Consider the following 16,747-nt stretch of genomic DNA (forward strand, 5'->3'; position numbering starts at 1 on the left):
AACAGGCTTTGCTCCTGCTTTGTTAATGCGTCCAACATCAGTGGAGCCCGGCGGGCACAAATGCAGAGTTCTTCTTATCATACTTAATAGGTTTATTAAGCCTTGTTTAATTTTTTTGCGGCTTTATGAGGAAAGCTTTTTAGAAAACGGCTGAAACAGAGGCTTTGGATGATACGGAGCTTAACGGAGTTTAAGTCGGGCATCGTTTTGTTTACCTGTTTTGTAAAACAAAAAATGATTAACTCATTGGATTAAATTGAACAAGGGGATTTTTTTGTGTGTTTGTGGGATATGTTCATTAAAGCATAATTAACAGCGTGATGAGAAATTTTTAGCCACTGTAATTTGAATATAATCATGTTTTTAAAATAATCAGTTTTTTAATTCTTAGAAAATATTGCATTGCATTTTTTCAGTTTTTTATTCTTAAGAAAATAATATTGCATTGTATTTTTCAGTTTTTTTATTCTAAATAAAATAATGTTGCATTTTATTTTATTTTATTAGTTATTTATTTTAAAGAAAATAATCTTGCATTCTGTTTTCTTATTAAGAAAAATCTTGCATTCTTTTTTTTTCTGTTTTTCATTCTTAAAAAAATTATTTCTATTTTTTCTTGTTTTTAAATGTAGAATATAATCTTGCATTCTAGTTAGTTTTTTATTCTTAAAAAAGTAAATCTTGCATTCAATTTTTTTTGTGCTTTACTCCAACAGCGATGAAATCTGGTGGCACCCAACTCAAGCTCATTCTGACCTTCCAGAACTACGGCCAGGCTCTCTTCAAGCCCATGAAGTAAGGCAGCTATTCATTTTGTATACATTTTCCAGAATTTCCCCCCAGAAAACTTGCTCACCCGCCACTTTTATAAAGCACTGGGGGAAACACTGCTTTTTATGACTTGTTCTTCAATAATGTACATTATTGTGGGAATGCAGAAAGCACAAAAATAAGGACTGGTAATCAGTGTTCAAACAACGCTTGGACAACTCTTCCGTTAGTGCAGCGGAGCTTTGACCGGGAAACAGGAGGCGATGGTTCGAATCCCATTTTAGACAGATTGCAGTTCAGGTGTTATTTTTATTGATTTATCTTCCAACTACAAATAATACTTTGTTATTTTCACATCATTTATCTTTCAATTTACTTCATAAGCGTTCAAGCTCACCATCTCAGTGAACCAGTGGTAGAGTGTCCGCCCTGAGACTGGGAGGTCGTGGGTTCGGTCCCCGGCCGGGTCATACCAAAGACTATAAAAATGGGACCCATTTGACTTTCTGCTTGACACTCAGCGTTAAGGGTTGGAATTGGGGGGGGTTAGATCACCAAAGGATTCCAGAGCGCGGGTCCTGCTGCTGCTCACCGCTCCCTCAGGGTTTTTGTGTGTGACAATCAGTAGTACTTTCTTCAGCTTTCCCACGCAATTTCTGCAGAAATTGCACTTTGTCTAGTCTATGTATGAAATTGACTATTCTCTTGTCTGGTCATGGTCCAATTTTTATTTTCAAATATTTTTTGTGTGAATTTTCAGTCTCTTTTTTTTTTGTGTTACGCTAAAATTGGACTTTTAAGTTTTGGCGCATAGCAGCCCTAGCTCGGGTCATTATAGCCATTATAGCATTTCATGCTCTGAAACGCAACATCCCGGCATTTTACTTAAAAAGAAAATATGCTTAAAACGTATGACTTCCTTTAAGTAATTGGTCCTATGAACGAGTGTTCTTAAAAAAAAGATGAAGCACAATTAAGATGATGAAGACAAGACGGTAGCTGTAAGGCCGCTTGATACGTCTCCATTACGCCTTAAAGAGCTGCTGGTAATTCGCCATGGATTGACTCATAAAGTGAATGAAAAGGCTGCTGAAAGAAAATGACTTAATGTGATCTCGCACGCCGCCTGTGATGGACAATTTAACAGCTGCTTTTTAGCGCTAATACCATATAATAAGTGTACTTTTTGGCTTAGCGCCCAGTCGGAGTTGAAAGCCGACTCCTTTCAGATGTCTCTCCCTCCATACAGTACGTGCTGCCATTTTGCATTTTATTGAGCATTCTGTTTTCAAAACCGGGCGTGATCTGCTCAGCGCTTTTGTGTTTTGGTTGCTCCTCCTCTTGCCATGTCAAAAGTCAGGCGGGTGAATGACCCTTAATGAGGTGAACAGGAATGAAAAGCATACTTTTGTTTCCCCGCGCAGCCGCCTCGGCTTAACTTGTTGAGATAAGTAAAGCCCACCCGCAGCTGGATACAGTGAAAAGTTTGATTCATTCACGTTGCCTTTCTCTCTCCATGGTGTCGCATTTGGATGATAACACATCCCGAGAGAAGTACTCTTTGCTCCTAATCCTTCCTCAATTTGTGGATTTAAATGTCACCCGTCTTTTGTTATGCTGATTGTAATTGAATTGCGAGTTAACGGCGTCCTCTACGCGGCCTCCCCGTGTTTGGCCCCGGCTTGTCAGCGTACGAAGCGAGGTTAAGCTCGCGCTTGATCTGTAGCGGGGACGTTCCCAGACGATTGTAATTACCGCTTCTGTCGCATGACACTAAGTCAGGCCCGGGCGCAACGAGCCTGAAATCACACTGACGCGCCGAGAAGACGAGAAATGAGAAGGAGGGGGTTGGACGTGAGGTGAGACGATTCAAGTGGATTGCGGTGTGGAGTTCAAATCCGGAGATTAGTGCTAAGCATTGCCTTGAATTTGAACACAAACGTGTAGAAGTGGAAAAAGTATCCACACTTGCGGATTTCAATGTTTGTGTAACACTTAAGTGACAATAACACATGTTTAAATTTACTTTGGAATTGAACTAATTTCCTCTCAAAAACATATAAAAAATATATTTTTTAAATATTGCCCTGGTCCCAAAAACGTTTTTTTTTTACGATTTTTTTTTAAATGCTAGAGCATACAGTAGGCTTTGAAGAGGTGTAAACACCTACCATGTTAAGTTTAAGTACATATAAAATAAAATAAAAAGCATTATTCTTCTGTTTTAATTCCTCTTAAGTCAGTGTCCCATCACAGAGCTATTTTTAGAGCAGACCCACGGGCTACTCATGTTATCCTTGGGACTAACAAGTACACGCTGGCACAAAAAAGTCTATGCTATAAGGATTGATTAAACACCTTTAATGAAAATTAATGTCTTACGTATATAAAATAAGGCTTTGCAATCAACAAGCGTCAAAAATATGATTGAAAAATGGATTGTACTACATTTAGCATTTTCTGTGCCTACACATATCGACATGTTTGAACTATGAAAATACTTGCTTATAGAATACATTTGTGACAGTGAGGCTCTCTAATGATGCCATGCCAGCTTGAAGCTCCAGATATCTGAATCCCGCCATTTGCATCAGGGACGTCACATCCACGCGCCCACGTCCTCTTTGATTGGGCGTGTCACAGAGACGGCGGCGTCACGCGTGCCCGTCAGCCAGGAAGTCGACCGGGCGTGCGCGGCGTGTCTGGCTGATCATATCGATCCGGCCATCCGAATCGGTGGAAAACAGCCCCGGCTTTAGTATTCGCCACCATCCGCTGTCTTGCTCTAGGATTTCTGTCTTGCACATTTTGGCTCTAAGACACACATGCAGGAATCAATACGGAGGCTGTGTATATTGACACTGGCTGTATTTTATTTTCTCTGCTTTGCTTTTCAAACAGCTGCAGGAACTGCTTTTCCTCTGGAAAGGTTCCTTTGTGTGTCTGGGCAGGCTGTGTTTTTTATTACTATTTGTTTACTACAATAGGATGGCAGAGACTAAATTTTTAGAGGTGAGGTGAATAGGAATTTGTTCATTTTTCATTATTTGGTCATGTTGAAAGATTATTTTCAAGGCTGGATTAGGGCTACAACTAACAATTATTTTAGTAATCCTTTAATCTGTCCATTATTTTTGATTAATCACATTTTTTTTAATTGTTTAAAAAAAAAAGGCAATGCTGGAAATGTACAAACATAAATTGATTATGATTCAGTTGCTGATTTGGGTCTGTAACATATATCAGAAAATCAGCAAGAATATAGATCATTGTTCTCTGAATAAAAATCAGATATTCACATTTTTAATTTTGATCCAATACGAAGATAATAAGTTGATTTACTCTCAAAGTCTGAAATTTTAAGCATTTGGAGGATTTTAAGTTGAACAAGGTGCCGAAAAGATTAATAATTTTTTTTAAAAGCTGTAATTTGATCGATTATTCTTTGAGTTATCAATTAGTAATTGATTACTCGATTAGTAATTGATTGTACCTCTTTGTTCAAATGACCAAATTTTCGCATTTTGTTGCATTTTATCCCAAAAAAGCTGTAATTTGATAATTGATTATTAGTTGATGAGTAATCAATTAGTAATCGATACCTCTTTGTTGTTCTAATGAGCCAATTTTCGCATTTGCAGGATCAAACCTGTCATTGAGAGCCATTAGTGATGTATACACTAGGGATGGCCACAAATGATTATTCACTCATTCACTGCCATTGACGGCTATAGACGTCAAAAATTCATTTGAACTATGTCTATTAGTTTAACATTTTTTCCATTTTTGTTAACAAGAGTATGAAAACCTAGAAAAAAATATTGTACATTTAGAACATATAAAAAAAAATATTTAAAATGTAATTAATCGTGAGTTAATTACAATTTTAAAAAATTATCGCCTGATGCGATTAAAAAAAAAAAAAGATTATTAAAAATTCAGGGCGTCCGGGGATTAAAATTTGTAAATTGTAATGAATCGCATGACTTCACTAGTTAACTCACGATTAATCACAAAGTTTATATCTGTTCTAAATGTACAATAAAAAAAAAAGATACGTTTTCATACTCTTGTTAAACAAAAATGGAAAAAAATGTTAAACTAATAGCAATAGTTCCAATAAATTTTTGATGTCTATAGCCGTCAATGGCAGTGAATGAGTTAAAAAATCACTCCCGTGCAATTGATAATTGGTTAATGGTGTCTTAAAGCACTTGCGGCAAAGTGTACTGCACTACCACTCTTGTTGTTGATTCTAGTTTGCAGAACATGACATCAGCTTTGGGATGTTGAGTTACATTCATGCCGACTTTCTTTATGGCAAATCCACCCCAATTTCTGCCCGCGTGAGTTTCTGTCCCCAAAAGTTGTTTACTTGCACTTTAGGCTTCCGTGGGCGTGTGTTGTTTCAGGTGTTCATGATCTATGATAGCACTTTTGGATTCAAATGTTGTGTTTCGGGTGGAGGAGGTTGGAGACATTCTAGCAGATGATGTCAAAGAGGACTCCACCCAATGACAGTGCATCTGCGGTGTTTTTTTTTTTTACAACTCAACTGAGGTTTGGCAACATTTCACACCGCCAGCAGCTTGATGAAGTGACTCACTATAACATGCTTACAATAATGCATGTTGAACTTGTAAATATTTGTATAATAGCCTTTCATTGACTGTCCTTGGTGCCGGCAGTGTTTTGCTGTCACATTTTGCCATGTTGCAACAAGCTCTTTTTGCCAGTGTTTTCAACAGGCTCGGGAATAATGACAAAACTTAGCTATATTCTAATGCTAATTGCTATAAAATGGAAATAGATAAATAAATTTTTTTTTTTTTTCCTGATGAAAGAGGAGACTCTAATCTTTCCATGTTTTTATAGCAATAGAACAGAATATTCTGCGGGCCTTGCAAAACCCGTCAAAATCCAGTAAAACAGCCAGGAGCGAAGGGGGTTGCTTCAGTGGGAATTGAATTGAAATTGTACTTCTGTTCTGAGCGCTAACTTTATTTGCAGTTGAATTTTCTTTTCAGGTCTTCCTGGCCTCTGTCTTTAATTTGCACCATTATGGCTTTGTGCCCGAGTTATTTCAGGCGAGATGATTGTAATATTTACAGTGAAATTAGCGTGGGAGCACACAAAGCCCATCGGATGATGAGTGCAGATGATAGCGGAAAGGGCGGGGGAACGGCCGATGATTGATGTAATGATGGTCTTGCGCCGCTTCCTGCTCCCGCTTAATTGTAGCGCTTGCCAATCAGCCGGCCGGCTCGGTCTCATCCCAATCAATGGGAGTATTCTTACCCGACCCGCCGCCGCCGGCTGGATCTCCCAATGGGCGCCATCCATAATTGTGCTGAATCGGGGGGGGCGTGAGTCATCTTTGATTGACGCTGTGGGGAGATGGGAGGCGGGGCTACATAATGTGGCTTAGTTTGTGTCAATAATGTCTTGACAAAGGCGTAAACAATAGCATGGAGGAAATGGCTGTGTTAAATGTGAGAAGTATTGTAGCGTACAGGAAGTGATGCTGCGTCCTCTGTGGGAGGCGTCACAATCAGTTTTGACGTATCGGCGCTTTGCTCGTGGGGACGTTGCGGTCGTTCGGGACGGGGGGGACATTTACCCACAACTTGCTGCTCTTCTCTCTCTTTCTTTTTCTTTTTCTTTCATTTTTTTCTTTTCTTTTTCTTACTTTTTGTTTCTTTCTTTCTTTCATTCATTCTTTCTTTCTTTCTCTCTTTTTCTTTTTTCTATCTTTCTTTTTCTTTCTCTTTCCTTCTTTTCCTTTCTATCTTTCTTTCTTTCATTCTTTTTCTTTCTTTCTCTCTCTTTCATTCATTCTTTCTTTCTTTCTCTCTTTTTATTTTTTCTCTTTCTTTTTCTTTCTCTTTCTTTTTCTTTCTCTTTCCTTCTTTTCCTTTCTATCTTTCTTTCTTTCATTCTTTTTCTTTCTCTCTCTTTCTTTCCTTCTTTCTTTCTTTCTTTCTCTCTATCTTTCTTTTTCTTTCATTTGTTCATTCTTTTGTTCTTTCTTTCTCTCCCTCTCTTTTTTCTTTCTTTCTTTTTTTGTTTTAATAATCTGCTTTTAATTTGAAACGATTTTTTTTTTACTGCGCCTCTCACCATCTAACATGAAACACTAATGCTACCTAGTGACAGAAAAATTACCTTATTTCAAATCTATGACTCAATGCTTTACACTCAATTCAACTTGTATAGTAAATCTTAACAATAGACTTTCAATAGCGCCGTGAATGCTACACATTAGTACTGTGTGTACACGTGTGCCACATCCACAACAATGCATGCTAAGTGAGCGCATGAATAATAGCTTGAAATTACTATAACTAACCCATTCAACATATTCACCAACAGCTGAATGATAGATTTAGAAGTATTAATTACTGCTCTTAGATTCATATTTTCACCAGTTCTCTTTTTGTTGTTAAGTGTTCCATTAGGTGTTTTTGTAGAGTAAAATTGATAAAAGCTGCAGAGTGAGCAGCAAAGTGATTATGAGCGATCCAATTGTGCCTTCGGGCTTCATTAGCCCAACCGGACCTCTGTTACACCCGATTCATACTGTATGCAAACGTGTATTTACAGAGAAAGGATAGTGTCCAATTTGATGTTATTAACTCATAATAATTATACATTTAAAAAAACAATAATAACTCAAGTGGAGCTGACTATGAATGGGAAGTACGAAACAAACACCAATCACTGGTGAATAAACAATAATCAGGAGAAAAAAAAAGGGTTTTGTAATAACTTAAATGCTAAATTGAAATGAATCCGATTAGTTAATCAATCGATTAATCGATTCTAAAAATATTAGATATTGACAGCACTATTGCAAACTAATCTTTCTGGGAAAGATTAGTTGCGGAATGGAGTTTTTTTGTGTACATTTTGAAAATATTCCCATTTATTATTATTATCCTATTTCCAAATAATCTGAAACTTCTTAACAAAAATGGGGGTGAAATTTTGCCATCAAATCCTGACTAACAGCCAAATTTCAGAATGTCATTTAAGTGGTTTTCAGTGCACCCTCCACACAGCATTTAATTTTAGTGAAAATTTGCAGTTTAAGTTCTCTCCTCATGGGCCATATTGGACCCCTTGATGGGCGGGTTCAGGCCCACGGGGCGTATGTTTGACACCACTGCTGTATAATATTACTGCATTTTTTCACGTTTAGCCTTGAACTACTCAAATGAGTTTTTCTTCCTTATTTTTAATCTATTGAAATGCACCTGAATTCCAATTACAAAAAAACAACAACAGCAAATAAAAACTAAAATTCTCATAATTAACCACGATAATCTTTCTTACATTGAGGTGAGCGTGATGGCACAGGACACCAGTGGTCAACTGCCGTCTGTAAATTCACTCAAGAAGCTTATAGAGTACAGTACAAGTAATCTACAGTCTAGTAGGGATAGGACAGCTTGTGCACAAACAAGTCAGTGGTAATAATCTGTTAATGTTCTGCTGGCGTGATGCCAGCCACAGTATTCAGCAGCCATAGTGATTTATGTAGATAACAGTAAGTCTGCGAGCTTTTGCCCACTAATGCATTCCAACACACGGCGTCAGCTTCAATCAGTGCTGCTTATAAGTTCAATCATTAACTTTGACACGAGTACACTTCTCTGATTCAGTTTCACACTCTGTAAGCCGCTCATAAAAAAAGAAAGAAATGCGTTACTTGAACTGCTGTCATTTGGGGATGTTAATAAATTTAGCTGTGTGTCATTAGCATAACCATGATAACAAACGTTAGCATTGTGATGTGTTAGACTCAAAGGTAATATATACAGAATGAACAAAAAAGGTTCAAGGACGGACCCTTGAGGGACTCCACATTTGATCAGATTCCAAACTCACAAAGTGCCCTTCAAGCAGGACCTGAACAATTTTTGTTCCATTTAGGTGAAGACATGCTTGGCATATTTACATTGTTTTTATCGTACATATTAGTGATAGACCGAAATGTTTTTTTTAAAGGCAGATTCTGATTATTAGTAGTCAAGGAGACCGATAACCGATCTTTCAAGCCGATACTCATTTGCAGTAAAAGAGAAAATATTAGTGTCAAAATTAAAAATAAAAATAACCTTTTTCTTTTAATTTTAAACATATAAAGAATTGAGAGCTTTGTTTAAAGATTTTAACAAAAAAAAATAACAAAAAAAGAAAATAGTTCCCTAAAGTTTTCTACTGTAAATTGAGTTTTCCAAAATGTCAACAAAATTTCTTAATTTATTTTATTATTTTAAAAAATAAAAAGTGTAGGGATTTCTCAGTGTCAGCATCTTTTTTTTTTTTTTTTTTGTGGATATTTAAATAAATCCACAGATTAAAGTGGCAAAATGCATGTGAATATTGCTAATTTGGGTTTTTTGTCAGGGTTCGTAAAAAAAGGTCTCTAAGTGAAAAATTGTCTGAATATGTTTGAAATGTTTTTGTGACAAGTACATTTTACAAATCCTGATGCGAACCCTAAATTTGCTACGCTACCACTCAGTGAGATACCAGTGTTAGGATGGCCAAATATCGGACCCGATAATCGGATCTATCCTTAGTATATATGCAAAAAGCTCGACTTTTGACAATTTTAAAGTTACTTGGGACACTACAGCATGAGCATCATCTGCATCCATGATGACTTTGAGCATGCGAGATTCCAAACGCTCTTTGCTATTCTTTGTTCTGTTACCAAGGAAACGTATCTCTGTATTTATGGCGCGTCTCAAAGTAAAACCTAATTCCGCCGTCCTCAAGCGGGAATGCCTTAACGATGTTATCACGCCGATGCCCCCTTCAGGTAATTGTTATCAGCGTTAATTCTTCCGTCGGATGAACGATAAGACGCTGCCGCAGCCGGCAGAAATGACAAGCCGGCGTCCCATCTGCATATCAAAGCCTTGGCGAGATTCCTTCGCCGTCTGTGCGCAAGCATGTGCGTTCTGAGGGGACGTTCATACGACCCAGTAAAGACGTGAACACGTTTACCGGGCGGGTTGTATTGAACGATCGGTTCGGAGAACCTGTTTGTCCTTGCAGGTTTGATTTGAAACGTCATTCTTTTGTTGGCATGCATTTAAATATGTGGCGCAACAAGTACTGTAATTGCTGCTTAAGTCTTGGAAATGTAAAGAGCAGCTTTTGTCATGACACACTTGAGGAAATTCTCAGGCAAAAGTCTTTTCACAATGACTCTTTTGAAATCTGTGTATCATTTGTTCTTGACATTTTCAATAGATTTTTTTTTATTAGTTTATTTTTCATCCAACACTAAAAAAAAAGAAAAGGGCAGATTTTTCTCATTTTAACTTGAAACTGCAAAATGGAAAACGGGCATCAGTAAAGATTTATTAGTTTGTTAGCCACCACAATCACTTCGGAGCATGGTGTGGTCGATACTCGATACTTTTTTTCAGACTGATACCAGTACTAGTACTTAACTCGTGAGTTAGTCGATACCGATATCAAGTATCGATACCACTAGTACTTGTGAAATGTCCCCCTAAAAAAACAATGACATATCATTTTAAATAAAGACCCATAAATCTCAATATAGCATGTTTCTATGAAATTAATGGCAAATTTATATTCTTTGAAATTCTATTTCCTGAACGTAAAAAAAAGCCAGTAAAAGACGTATCAGCCGCCGTCACGAATGCTGAGAATCAGCCCTATAATACCTGGTATCTGTACTCAACCATCCATAATGTGCCGATGTGTGTCTGTACTGTATGTACAGTGTGTAATTGTGAACAACTGTAATTCCACACCCTTATTTTCATGTAATGACACGTGAGGAACTGAACTCGATTGGTGGGCGTGGCTTCAGAAAGTCAGCAGGTTGCCGACATATTGAAGAGGAGGAAAATATACATTACTAATGCTCCTTAACAATATTTAGGTCACATAAGCACCATATTGATTAATCTAATTATGACAACAAAAAAACAAAACAAAATTAAGCAGTCAGAATGGATGATGGAGTATTTTGACAGAAACAATCACGATTCTTCTACTCAGAGACTTGCATTTTATGAGCAGAGGTGTCAAATCCAGGTCCATAAAGTAGAAACCCTGCCACCGTTTGGCTTTAGCCCCCAGGTGCTAGCTAGCTCCATTGGTGCTCGTTTACCTGCTAGGGAGCTAGCTAGCTAGCTAGCTAGCATCAGGGGCTAAAGCCAAATTGTGGCATTTAGATTTGAATTGGATGTTGGAGATTAAATTAATAAAGAAAAAAAACTGTGGCATTTAGCCCCAGGTGCTAGCTAGCTCCATTGGTGCTCGTTTACCTGCTAGGGAGCTAGCTAGCTACCTAGCATCATTTAGCTCCAAGTGCTAGCTAGCTCCATTGGTGCTCGTTTACCTACTAGGGAGCTAGCTAGCTAGCTAATCAGGGGCTAAAGTCAAATTGTGGCATTTAGATTTGAATTGGATGTTGGAGTTTAAATTAATAAAGAAAAAAAACTGTGGCATTTAGCCCCAGGTGCTAGCTAGCTCCATTGGTGCTCGTTTACCTGCTAGGGAGCTAGCTAGCTAGCTAGCATCAGGGGCTAAAGCCAAATTGTGGCATTTAGATTTGAATTGGATGGTGGAGTTTGAATTAATAAAGAAAAAATAACAGTGGCATTTAGCCTCAGGTGCTAGCTAGTGTTAGATATTATTAACATTTAAATTCTTTAATTTCATATATTAACCATTATTATACATTATTAACATTTTAATTCTTTATATTAACCATGCCGAAATGTTTTGTAGATGTGAGGTAGTGTTGAACTCAGTATAATTTGACCTTAAACTAAGCTGGAACATATTGTTTAGTCTAAAAAAATTCCTTCTCAGCGTTCTGTGCAAAAACACATTTGGTCCTTGAGAACAGAATCTGTCTCGAACACACACCACTGACTTTGTTTTCGCCATCGCTCACGGAAAAGTACCCAGAGAGTATGTTTTGTCTAAAAATGAAAGAGAGGCGGTCTGTTTAACTATAAGAAGCCATTTTACACGCGGAAGAGACACATTCGGCACTCTGAAATTCCACCTGTTATGTGATGTTTGGAGCCTGTCACAATGTCCAGAGATCTCTGTTTTTTAATAAATCATCTTGCAAAGGTGTTTTTTCTTACATTAAATCTGTCTTCAAATTTTTGGAACACGCAAAGAGGACAAAATAATTTTATTCCTCTTCACTAGCTAGCTAGCTCCATTGGTACTTGTTTACCTGCTAGGGAGCGAGCTAGCTAGATAGCATCAGGGGCTAAAGCCAAACTGTGGCAGTTTTTTTACTTTCTAGACCTGGATTTGCCACCTCTGCTTATAAGAGCATATTCTGACTTGCTGAAAACAAACAAAACAAAACAAAACGTCTTAATTACATGCATGCTCTAAAAACCCAATTCATCTTGTGTGTCTGTGTGGGAAGAGTTTGCTTTTTGGAACGTCTGTTAGCTTGTCTCTTGGCTTTGGGCGAGCTGTCAGTCAAAGGCGGCTTTTACCGGCTGTCTGGACGCGGCGCACTTCAGCAGTTGATGCGCCAGCCGTTCGCATTGATTCATTTGGCCCGACCCGGCACGCAGTAGCTCACACTGTTTTCCCTGACTGAAGAGACGCTCTCTCTCTCTCTCTCTCTCTCTTTTTTTTTTTTTGTCCTCCCAAATTCAATCAACAAATGGCAGCTGGCTTAGAGTCACATGTTGTTGTGTAGTCTGTTAAGTGATGGATTTACTGCACAGATGCCAAACTGGATATTCATCAGGTTAAAAAAAATTAACGAACTGTGACATGGACATGTTATGTTAAGGGAAACTGTGCCTTGCACGTGGTCAGTATTTTGGAAGCAATTCAACGCCTCCGCAGCTTCGAGTTATGACTTGTAAGCATAGTCTGCAGCAGGTCTCGAACCTACATCCGAGCAGGGATTTAGTTTCAATGGTAATGTACAGGATTCAACTGGGATAAGATAGAATAGGTGTGACCAAACTACGGCCTGGGGGCCAGTTGTGGCCCACCGTCGATTTTTCAGCGGTCTGCGGCATATACAAAAAAATCCCTTGACACAGCTCGCAAAGCTGGTTAAAATAAATAAATAAAAGTAGGTGTCCAAACTATGGCCCCGGGCCATTTGCAGCCCACCATCAATTTTTCACCGGCCCACGGCATATACTATAACATACATTTAACAAGGCTCACTAGGCTAGATAAAGAAAAAGAAAAATTAATTAATTAATTGGGGGGGGGGGGGGGTCCAAACTACGGCCCAGGGCCTATTTGCGGCCCACCATCAATTATTCAGCGGTCTGCGGCGTATGCTAAAAATGAAATTTGACAGGCTCGCAAGGCTAGATAAAAATAAATAAATACAAATTAATTAATTAATTAATGGGGGGGGGGTGGCGGGTCGAAACTATGGCCCAGGGCTAATTTGTGGCCCACCATCAATTTTTTTTAGAGATCCGCGGCATATACTAAAATTGACATTTGACATGGCTCACAAGGCTAGTTAAAATTAAAAAAAAAAAAGAAAAAAGAGAGAGACAGAGAGAGTGCCGGTGGCCAGAGTTAGAAGAGACAATGTAAATAAATTGGTTTATATATTGTGCAACTTTTCTAGATAAATCAGCTTATTTAGGACTAAAATAATAATTTAATAATTATGCCTCATCACTAACAAAAAGAAATAACGGAAAAATACAAACGATAAGTAATTGCTTCATTGATTTCAGTGTGTTTAATAAATTAAAATCAAATAATTTCAAAGCAGCCCTTGCATCCTTCCATTTTTCTGTATGTGGCCCTTAAATGAAAACGTTTGGACACCCCTGAAAAACGCTATATAAATAAAGTTTTTGGATCAGTTGAAGACTCTTCACCGTACAGTAAACAATTGAACTTTCCACTGATGTGCTGTAATGGAAATCTGTTTTGAGGCTCTACATACACTATACTGTACTTTTTCACAATAATATTTTTTTATTGAACCACAAAATCATGGCGCGATTGTCGATGAAGATGCGTACTCCCGAGAGGAGAGCCTGTATATTTTGCTAGGCTAACATAGGCGTGAATGTTTCCACCGCAAAAGTGCGATTCGTCAAATGAACCAACAAGACAGATTTAGCGTTGAAATTGTGTTTTTATGTTGTTGTTTTCGTTGACGAGGCTTCTGAGAGCAGATGGAGGAACAGCCACAGCTCATATAAAAACAGACAATATCTTTTATCTTATACCACGGGGCCAGGCCGCTTTAGTTTTACAGAAGTATGCAGCGTTTTATAGTGTGGTGCAGTCTGGTGCGCAGCGCTCCAAGGTTTATCACGTGATCTTCATTCTTCATCTCTTCATGCTCTTGTATAACTTCACAATGAAACATGTCCCTTCTATACGTGTCAGGGAAAGCACCTTTTCTCATTGTGAGGTGTAATTGGCAAGGAATGATGCAGGGGGGATTTAGCATGTTGAGTCTTCCTGATTGTCAGCATTAATTAGACATCATTTGGCTTTCTTTTTTTTTCTTTTTTCATTTATCTCATTCCTTTAGCTTCACCTCTTAGCATCTGGACACTCGGCCTAATTAGACTTCCCCACTACGTGTCAACGGCATCTGTTCCATGCCGCTGCGTTCTGCCTGGACTTGATTGAAGTGGAGCACTTTACTTGTGTCTGCTTCACTCGGGGCTGTCCTGCAAAAGGCAGAAAGAAGAAAAGGCTTGAGCAGTCAAAACAACCTCAGATGAGAAGACCCGTGATACACAAGTCTCAACACGAACGGTTGGCTCGCATCAGGAATCACATGGGAGTACGTCCACTTTATTTTCGATCTCCTTTGTTATTTGTCGTGTTCTGCTCGCGCGTCGTTTTCCATGCACAGATAGTATATTCCATAGTACAGGTATGTCTATATCAAATCATCAACTACAAATATTTTAATACTGTATATTAATCTCCTCTCCGACATTAATAATAGGACGATTAATTAAATGTTTCAAAGCAATACGTTCTATTTAAAATGTTTAAGTGCCCCAAAGACGTGTTTAGACGTTTTTTTTGTTGTTTGTTTTTTTTATGCTAGAGCATACAGAAGGCTTTGATGCAGCCTCTCGACTGCAAAGATCGATTGAAGAAATGGTAGTTATTACACAAATGGCCAGCAGGTGGCAGCGGAGCATAGGAAATGAACCCGGACCTTGTTGAGAAAACACTCAACTACTCAGAATTCTAAATAGATTTGTGAAAAATGAAACTTAGCTATATTCTAATGCTAATTGCTGCAAAACTGAAACAGATATAAATATATATAAATATATATATATATATATATATAATATATAATATTTAGTTACTTTACTGATTACTTAACCTCTAAATTAACTTTGTTTTTTTACTGATTAATTGACCTTTGAAGTAACTTAGTTCAAATCAAGTAACCCGTAATGTAACTCAGTTAGCTTACAAGTTACTTTATTAGTTAACAGAACTTAGTTGAAAGTACATTTTTGTGGCATTTAAGAATAATTTTCTTTCCTAATTAAAATTTTGAATAAATACAAGTAATTTTTTAATTTGTCTTTTTTTGATTGCACTTAACACACAGCTACTTTTTTTAGATTAAAAAAAAAATACATGTGGTGTATATTTCTGCAGGAAACTTTATGGCATTTACAGTTGCGGAGTTTAGATTTTAAAATGTTTTTTTTTGGTAGAGGCAGATCACAAACATAACATCTCTACAAAAGAATGACATTCTAAAAAAAAAATGGTTTTGTAAATTTTGAATCAGCTAGTGAAAGGGGGTCAAATTTGACAAGCAGTACATATATGTAAGCGATAAACACTGTCAAGTCATCAAATCTGAGCATTTTACATTGTACGGGTGTACCTAATGTCATTGCTTACAGCTGCATATAAAACAGCTGATTGTGCATCAACCTAAATGATATTCTAAATGAGATGGCCCATTCTAAAAAAGCTCATCAACAGGAAACGTTGCCTGGAGATTTCCTCATGACTCACAGTTTCAGAGTGACGGTTTAGCATTTTTATTATTGACGCTTTTGCATTTTTATTATTACCATATTGTCATCTAAATGTCCACGTAATAAAAAAAAAAAAAGGAAGTGGTTTTGAGCGTTTTGGGCCTATAGCATCTCTATACCATCCCTGCAGTCCCCGTGATTATTAATGTCAGTGCAGCGTGGATAAAGAAAGGATGAAGAAAAGACCATATGTTAGGAATCACCAAAGGATTATGGTTTGTTGTTGTTCACAAAAATGAGGGAGAGAGAGGGAGCGCGAGAGTCAGAGAGGAAAAGTGACTTCAGCATTGTTCGGCCTGCCGAGGAGAAAGCGGCTTGGCAAAGTGGCGCGGATTAGCGGGCGGCAAGTTAGCGCATCCCCCGTTCCCAATGTGACGCTGCCGCCGCGTGTCCGGTTGACTCGCCGTGGGGGATGATGTTTTTCCGGCGCTTATTCAAATATGAGCTTTGGAGCCTAAACACAAGCTGGCCCCCAAAAAAAAGTCAAACATCTGCAACGGTTGAGGACGTTCACCTTTTATTCCACGGCCGCCTTCCTTGGACCAGTGGGGATGTTATCTGCTCATTAGATAAGCCATTATCAGTTGTGTATACACTAGATTTGTTTGCTTTTCTCCTTCCGTTCTCGTGACACAGGCTCCCTAGAGGTCATAGTACAGAGAATGTAGAAAACATAAATGGACAAAAATATGAATAATATATGAAGAAGTGTTCTGATATTTATTTTTGAAGTACTTAATTGTGTTTTTCAAAATGGTGGTCCATGCACCAAGGCCTGTGCCGATATTACAGTAGATTCTTTTTTTTCTGGAGATTACAGGAGATTCTGACGGTAGGATCACCACGAGCAAAAATATCCCAGTAATAAAATTACAGCTCTAAAAAAAAAATAATGTAGCTCTTGAAATATTTGGCTA

General features: G+C 37.9%; 1 protein-coding gene across 1 annotated transcript in view; it reads left to right on the forward strand.

Moving 5' to 3' along the window:
* Positions 1 to 16,747, forward strand: part of fam20cb (FAM20C golgi associated secretory pathway kinase b) — a 59,706-nt gene that overhangs the window by 5,348 nt on the left and 37,611 nt on the right. Inside the window, exon 3 of the mRNA XM_077550429.1 lies at positions 717 to 795. Within this exon, the coding sequence (XP_077406555.1) occupies positions 717 to 795 (79 nt within the window). The remainder of the gene's footprint in view (positions 1 to 716; positions 796 to 16,747) is intronic.

The sequence above is a fragment of the Vanacampus margaritifer genome, chromosome 18 (genome assembly GCF_051991255.1).
Source record: "Vanacampus margaritifer isolate UIUO_Vmar chromosome 18, RoL_Vmar_1.0, whole genome shotgun sequence".
NCBI classification, from domain to species: Eukaryota; Metazoa; Chordata; class Actinopteri; order Syngnathiformes; family Syngnathidae; genus Vanacampus; species Vanacampus margaritifer.